This window comes from Lipotes vexillifer, unplaced genomic scaffold (assembly GCF_000442215.2).
Source record: "Lipotes vexillifer unplaced genomic scaffold, Lipotes_vexillifer_v1.1 scaffold593, whole genome shotgun sequence".
Lineage (NCBI taxonomy): Eukaryota > Metazoa > Chordata > Mammalia > Artiodactyla > Lipotidae > Lipotes > Lipotes vexillifer.
In genome coordinates this window covers 1735757-1744110 of record NW_006773778.1, presented here as the reverse complement: position 1 = coordinate 1744110, position 8354 = coordinate 1735757, and the positions used below count along the sequence as shown (strand labels likewise).

Genomic DNA, 8354 nt, shown 5'->3' with positions numbered 1-8354 from the left:
TAAGAGCTCTCGTCAATACTGTTTATGCAATATCCTGTATGCCTACAAGAGTGTCTGGCACAATGGTTTTCCTGGGTGCTAGGTAGGTTAGTTATTGTTAATTAATGATATATATCAGGTGCTTCCTGTGTGCCAGGCACTGTTGCAAATGCCCTCAGTCCTCATATAACCTATAACACAAGTACTGTGATGATTCCACTTGTATAGTTAAGATTGAGTAACTTTTATCCTCATTCTGCTCCAGCCACACTGGTCGCCTTGCTGCTTACCCCAATTATACCAGCACATTCTTACCTCAGGGCTATTTCACTTGCTGTTCTCTCTGCCAAGAGCATTCTTCCTCAGACAGTTCCATAGCTCATGCCTTCACTGACCTTCCCTCAGGTCTTTTCTCAAATTTCACTTCCTGAGTGAGCCCTTCCCTGTCACCATATATAAATTACAACAGTCCTCCCTGAGCCCTCAACTCTCTATCTTGCTTTATTTTTCTCCTTTTGTCTCTCTCTCTCTACTAGAGTGTTTGCTTCATGAGGACAAGGATTTTGATGTGTTTTGTTCACTGTTGTATCACCGAGATTAGGGAGCTAACAAATGGCAGAGTTGGGATTTCGGTTGGTGTAACTGATTCCAAGCCCTGTGCTCTCCATCTCTATGTGAGCTCCACAGATTTAGCTAAGGACTGGATCACTGGAGAGGTAAAAGAAAGAAATACACATCCTGTAGTCCATAACTTAGAAGGATTAATTGGTAATTTAGTTTATATTCAGTCAGTTTGTTACATTCTTTGCCTTAGACATGTCCCTTGCTTGGTCATAACTTTCCAACCAAAAATAAGGTCTTTCTTTGATTCATTGTTATTAACAAAAAAAAACTTTAGGGCCTTCATGTCATGCTAGATGAACGTCCCAAGGGAATTAGTGAGCTTGGATTTCCAGGAGACACCCAAGAGATTGATATTGCTGTCCAAGAACCTAACACTGGGATGACTACCTTTTTCACTTGCAGACCAGTGCTGAAGGGATGAAATCATCTTAGCAGCCAGGTTGAGGTAGAAGCCTTTGTTGGTAGTTCATGGTTGCAGTGAATTCCTGTCTATAATTTTCTGAAATTAACTAACTAGAGCATATAGAAAAAATTTAAATGTTAACCTCTTTAATGTATAGCATTATTAGGTACATTTTGTGCATTTGAGTTCATTCTCAATTTTATAATAGACTCAATCAAGAAAGGCAAACTATGGAAGATGGCTACCCCAAATTTATTAAAGATAACTTTCCTAGAATTGAAAATAAAATAGATGCAACGTATGACTAACATAGCAAGTTTTTCTATTCTAGAAAGTACTGTTTTTAAAAACTGTTAAGGTTGACTGTCATCTAAATAAATCAATTTAAAGGATATATATATATATATATCCTTAAATTTTATAAATATATGGGTTTATCTAAAAAATCTTGGGGTATTACAGTAAATTTTGTCTTCTAGTTTTCTCCTTATTTTCCAGTCTTTATGCAATAAGTTTATTCCTTTTTTGTATTTTACTTTTTAAATCAGAAAATTTATTGCTTAAAAATATGTAACAACTTCTACTTTAGTGAATTGAGGTAGCAAGGTGAGGTTAGGCTGTTTTAAAAATAGACTTTTTGATTCATTGTTTAAATATTAGGGATTTTAAAATACACTGAAATTGCTTGTTGTTAAAACCTCAGGCCCCGTTTCTTGAGCTGGTTTTCATTTCTATTATTCACTGCCAAACCCTGTTTTTTTTTTCCTTTTCAGAGATATTTGGGCATGAATGGGCTAGAATGTGTGTTCTATTCCTGGTTGTTTTCTCTTACAGTATTTGGTTAAAGCTGGCAGAGGTGGACATTCAGTGACCACCTTTTCTAACAAAACACAATAAAAATTAAAATTCATTTAGGAATAGAGCCCAGGAAATTGTGTCTTGACTTTCAGATGTCACAGTCGAGTAAGAACTGAAAAGACTTTTATTTTTTCTTGCAGATTCTATTTATTTCTTTTGTGGATCAATTCAGTATGAATGCAGGATCTCTGAAGACTATGCAATTCAAATGTTAAAAGTAAATGACCTCCTAAATTGCTGATCTTCTGCTTTGTAGCTTCAGTATCTAAAATAGTGGATTATGACATGATTGTGCATAAGTAGGTTAGGTGGGGCACTCTTACACCTTAATCTAGGGTGTAAATATGATTAAGTGTTTAAATTCTAGTTTAGTTCTCTTTTTTTAAGGGTACTTGAGCCCATTTCATGGGGTCATGGGCAAAAAAAAAAGGACAGAATGAAAGAAAATCAGAGACTAGAGCAAAGCAACCATCAGAGAGTGTTTTAAAAAATCATTACTTTATGCAGTTACAGAATCAAATCATTTGCCTTTTAGAAAAATAAAGATACTACTAAGTGTCGTTGTCAACACTGATAATTTACAATGCTCTAAGCTGAAGCCAATTTTTTTATCATAAATGTTCTTTGATTTGCAGAATTTTCATAATTTCAACCCAACTCAAATGGCCCATTGTTCCTATTATTTCATTTTTTTTTTTTTTTTTGTGGTACGCGGGCCTCTCACTGTTGTGGCCTCTCCTGTTGCAGAGCACAGGCTCCGGACGTGCAGGCCCAGCAGCCATGGCTCACGGGCACAGCCGCTCCGCGGCATGCGGGATCCTCCCGGACCGGGGCACGAACCCGTGTCCCCTGCATCGGCAGGCGGACTCCCAACCACTGCGCCACCAGGGAAGCCCTTCATTATTTCTAATCAGGAACACCCCTGTGCTTTACTGAAGAATTGTTCATAGATATTTTAGGTTCTCTTCTGGGTGATGTTTTGAACTTAGAAACTGATGATGACATATGTTTTAAAAATTCCCACATTGCATATATCTGAATCAGCAGTAGATACACATACTGCACATATCTAATTTCATCTACAGTTTTGCTTGCTTGTTCTACAGGCTTTCAAATGTCCCAGTGATTTGTAAGCTTCTTAGAACCATTTGTATATACCAGTTCAGCCTCTGTGAGTTTAAGTTGTCATTTGAAACCACAAACCACATCACCAGTGTTAACCAGAAGGCCTGGCTTTCATTTTAATAATTAACCTGAGATAAGGACTTGTGTTGACAAGCAGTTTGCCAACACATTTCCATGTGGTGACATATCCTGATCACTGTATAAAACCAGTCCTCCGTGAACAATAGCCTATAGTCGAGCAGTCTGATGATTTTCCTAAGAAATCAATTTCTATTTTAATCTTCTGAGGAATTTTTATTTATTCCAGTAAGAAAATTGTAAAATGTGTAACAGTATGTTCTCATTAAACTTTCTGTGTTTTATCTTTTTCCCTGTTTATATTCTTAAGTGAAATAAGAAACTAATAAAATATTAAAGTGGTTTGACAGTAAGCATAATTTTGAAAGTTGAAAAATGGTGACATTTATTTTTATTGTTCATTAAAATTCCTTCTTTATGGGGGAGATAATATTGCAATCACCGCAAGTAAAAGGCTCTTATCTTATCCTTCATTCCATCTTCATAGTGACTAGCATAGTATCCTGCATAGTTGATGCCCAATCAGCATTCATTGATTTAATAATGAAAAGGGCTTTAAAAAATTCTAGTTTCAGGTGGTAACATTTCTATAAATATATGAAATCTATAAGTAGAGTTAGCCTATTTGATTCTTTTCACCCACTTTCAAACATTAAATTAAATGACACTTGTTTTTAAACTTCTTGTTCAAGGACTTCTTTTTAATTATCTAATGAGACCTTAAAAGACTATAAAAATTTATTGGTAAAAGCAAATGCTTTCTAATGAATCGATTTCTTATAAGCTTAATAGATGAATCAAATTTGTGGATAATTTTCACTTAATCTCAAAGTTAAATGTTATACATGGAAGAGGCTTAAATCAAATTATTATTTTGCATTGCTGATTGAGCCCAAATGTAATATTGAACTCTTTGGAAATAATCTATTGTAAGGATCTATTTGGCTCTATTTTGGATAAAAGCATAATAAATTTCCCTCAAGTGATTGCTTACATGTGATAGGTTTTTCTGGTTTTCTCTGAGGTACTGGCTAATTTAGATGATAGCATTTTACCCACATGTTGGGATACCCCTTCCCTACTCACCTTAATCTGTCTTCATGCTCCTCCTGTTTGTTAGTATTCTCTGACCTAAACTTCTCTCTGACTCTTAATCACTTAAATTAACTTGTGTTTTCAATCATTCAGTCAATCTGAAGACCATGGCACATATTTCTCTATCCATTTATATCTGCAAGGGACCAAAGATGGCATTCTGAATTCATGGTATTAAATGTGTGAAGTTCTAAAGGGAATAATAGACTAGAGGCCCCTAAAGGACAGTTTTCTGGAGTTGTTGGAGCAAAGGTACTTCTATTATTTCAAACTCAAAAGTGAAAATCAAGAAACTTGAAAATGGCCATAGAGTCTTAGTTTTCCTGAGCACTCCCAGAGGTGTGGGAACTAAGCAGCTCTGTTTTTGAGAAAATATCTGAGAATGGATGGAGTAGAGGTCCTATTCCATGGTGGTCAAAAACATGAAGTCTACTGGCCTGGATTCAAATGCTGGTAGTAACATTTATTAACCATATCACCTTAAACAAATATTTAACTTCTCTGTGTCTCAGATTATTCTTACATAAAGTGAAAAACAAGCCTTCCTACAATACCTACTTTATAAGACTGTTGTAAGGATTAAATGAGATAATACCTTTTAAGTCTAGCATGCAGTTATCCCTCAATATGTGTTAGCCATTATACTCTATTCCAATATAATGTATTCTAATACATTCTTCTACCTCTGCCTGAACCTGTAGGGAATTCATGCAGGGCTCCATATTTGTTGAGAGGTCACACCAGTGCTTTTAAATTCCAGCTGCAGCACTCAATCCTGTGATGAGTCTCCAAGCTTGGTTCTGGTCCATTTCTGTGGCCTTCATGTATATATAATATTTCCCTCTTAGGTTCTCTGGAGAAAATGAAGTTTAAAACTCACCAGGTTATAAACATTCTGGAAACAAGACTACATTTCTTCTTATGGAAGTAGGTGTACCATCTTGATATTCTTATCTGAAAAAGTAGAATAAGCTACTTTCCTACAAAGGGGAAAACATTTTTGCCAAGTGAAGTGAAAATTTTACTCTTCCCACAATAGCCATAAATATGCTGAGGCCGTTATTTTGCCAGATGGTTTTTGAGACCCTGCTGAAATGAGAGAAGGCCTCATTTTATATTTCCCTCAAATTCTACCAGAAACCACACTTCTTGGGAGGAAAAAAAGTCCCCATGTAAGCATGTTTACCTTTAACTGACTAGGAAGTTGAAACTTGTCCAAAAATGATGACTCACCATCATAGGCCTATAAAAGTAAAGGTACTTGTCCGTGGAAAAGCAGCAGCCTCCAGGCACAACCACTCAAGATGCACCCAGGTGTCCTGGCTGCCTTCCTCTTCTTGAGTTGGACTCACTGTTGGTCCCTGCCTCTTCCCAATAATGAAGATTCTGACGATTTGTCCGAGGAAGACTTCCAGTTTGCAGAGGTAGAGTATTTTGCCAATCCCAATGGTGTGATACATCTCATAAATGTCCTTTTCTTTTAAAAGAGGATCATTTTGGTCTCTTTCCTAGAATTACCTGAAATCATACTACTATCCTCTGAATCCTGCTGGAATCCTGAAGAAGATGGCAGCAAGCACTGTGGTTGACAGGCTTAGAGAAATGCAGTCATTTTTCGGCTTAGAGGTGACTGGCAGACTTGATGATAACACCTTAGACATCATGAAAAAACCAAGATGTGGGGTCCCTGATGTGGGTGAATACAATGTTTTTCCTCGAACTCTCAAATGGTCCAAAATGAACTTAACCTACAGGTAAATCACAGACTATCTTTCTTTAATATTTGTTATATTTTGTAGTATCAGATGTCTAATTTTCAGCACAAGCTACAGGTGACAGAACACGTGTGGTCCCATTATTTTACGTAGGCCTTAGATATTAAACTGGAAGTTAAGTATGTCCAGGAATAACTTTAATATTGTTGATGAGAATGTCTCATAGCATCTATTATTGTTACATTAACCCAGCATTATTTCTCATTGCAAATCTCAATTTATTTCTTTCAAATATGAAATCAAAATAGAAGTAAAAGTAGTTTCAAGGAAATTTGCAGATGCAGTAATCAGGCATATTTATTATAACAGTACTAAAAATGGAGAGTTTCATTCTCTATGAACTTTACAGAACTATTTCATTTGTTTAGGCTACAGTGATACAGAACTTTTAGCATGAAGTATAAGTTATATTAAACATCTAAATACTTTAAGATGTCAAATGGTCAAATATTTGGAGATACTCAAATATCTGATTGAATTCTTCATCTTATAGTCTTTGTATGGCATCATAATTAATAAGTTCTTGGAAACAATGGACCTTTAGTAGAATTTTTAGAGAAACCATTGCATTTTGAGTAGAAAAGCAGTATTCCAAGAAAATATATTCTAAAATAGCTTTCATCTTCCGAAAATTTGATTGAAACTTTCTCTGTTGAATAGAATTGTGAATTATACCCCTGATTTGACTCATTCTGAAGTTGAAAAGGCATTCAAAAAAGCCTTCAAAGTTTGGTCTGATGTGACACCTCTGAATTTTACCAGAATTCAAAATGGCACTGCGGATATCATGATCTCTTTTGGAACTAAAGGTAATGATGCAGAATTTTTATATTCTGCTCCTTAATTGGTTCCATTCTTTTATTCCTTCTTTCAGTTATTCATTAATTTTTACAGAATTCAACAAAAATTCACTAAGCACCTGTGCTAGGCACTACTTCATATAATTAGAGTTTTAACTCTTGTTTTTGTGTATAGAGCATGGTGACTTCTACCCATTTGATGGACCCTCTGGTCTATTGGCTCACGCTTTTCCTCCTGGACCAAATTATGGAGGAGATGCCCATTTTGATGATGATGAAACCTGGACAAGTAGTTCCAAAGGTAGTATTTCTTATAAAGATATAATTCATGATTATCAGATTAGATTAGATCATTAATCCATTAATAAGCATACTGTAAATTATATTTGGTATTTGATTCTATTTTCCAAAAAAGTTTAACAAATATGATAATCTTCCACTTATTAGTCTCTACAAGTGACATTTATATAACCCAATATGAAACATTAAAAAATGAGCAAAATCTACTAAGTCTAGTGGCTCGAGGGATACTAGCTAACTTTGAAACTGGATCAGAATGCTTTCTGTCAACAAAGGTGTTGTTATTGTGGATTACCTTTGACATGTTGAAGAAGTACAGTTTATTACAAATATAAATCTAAAAACTATTAGGGCTAAATATGTAGATCATAAATGAGTTGGATGTGAGTTGGAATAGTTTTTTCCCTTGTAGAAATATTAATGGCACAAGTCCAGTCAAATTTCTGTTCTCTGTTATATGTTATTTGTTTTAGACTTGTCTGTATCACTGATTTTACAAATACCACTCTAACAAATCAATATAGTGCCTTACTTGAGGAAGCATGAGACAAAACAGATTAAATTATATTTACAAGAGCAAAATGAAACTGATGAGTGAATTCAGTCAGTAGTTGAGTCTTCAAGGCTCAAAAGGATTGGGAATGTTAATTTAGGCAGAAAAGCAGGATTATCACAACTAGGACTTAATTTTGGAGCTATATGGACTCTTAGTTGTGACAATTAAAGGGTAGTCTTCAAAAACAGCTACTTTTTATTATTCATTTAAATAAAAAGAATTATTTTTCCAAGAAGTAAAACTGGGCCTTGAATAGTCAATGTCTCAATGCATACATCTCCAATCTGTCTTTGGAAGGGAAGGTGAGAATTTATATATTTAAGGTCTGAATATTTAGCAGGTAGGAATGATTTTAGGAAGAAAGAACAACATCTAGTATTGTTAAGACATAGTCACAGTAAGCTTCAGTTTTCAGTTCCTGCATAAATTCTGGGTTTGAAAAATTTAAGTGAAATGAATGAAAACATCCATAAGTCAGGATTAATTTTTCAGCTGAAGGCCAAGAATGATACCCACTGCTAGTTATTTCAATGAAGAATTACTTGTCATTCAGATTATCATGAACTTTGATCACTCTTATGGTCTGCACAATTCACTAAGTTTGTTATACATTTTCTTCATGCATAGGCTATGAGAGCAAAGGGTATTCAAGGTCAAATTGAAACCACTGGCTCCAGCTTTCATGTGTTCTTTTTATATTTTATTATTTTTTTCCAATTTAAATTATCAGTATTAGGAGGCTTAATAATTGGTGGAAAGAG

The 8354-nt window shown here is 35.0% G+C and overlaps 1 protein-coding gene across 1 annotated transcript in view; it reads left to right on the top strand.

Moving 5' to 3' along the window:
• Nucleotides 1–5466: 5466 nt before the first annotated feature.
• MMP13 (matrix metallopeptidase 13) overlaps nucleotides 5467–8354 on the top strand; it is a 10381-nt gene continuing 7493 nt past the window's right edge. The window contains exons 1-4 of the mRNA XM_007448560.1: nucleotides 5467–5586; nucleotides 5675–5916; nucleotides 6598–6746; nucleotides 6913–7038. Coding sequence (XP_007448622.1) covers nucleotides 5467–5586; nucleotides 5675–5916; nucleotides 6598–6746; nucleotides 6913–7038 — 637 coding nt within the window. The remainder of the gene's footprint in view (nucleotides 5587–5674; nucleotides 5917–6597; nucleotides 6747–6912; nucleotides 7039–8354) is intronic.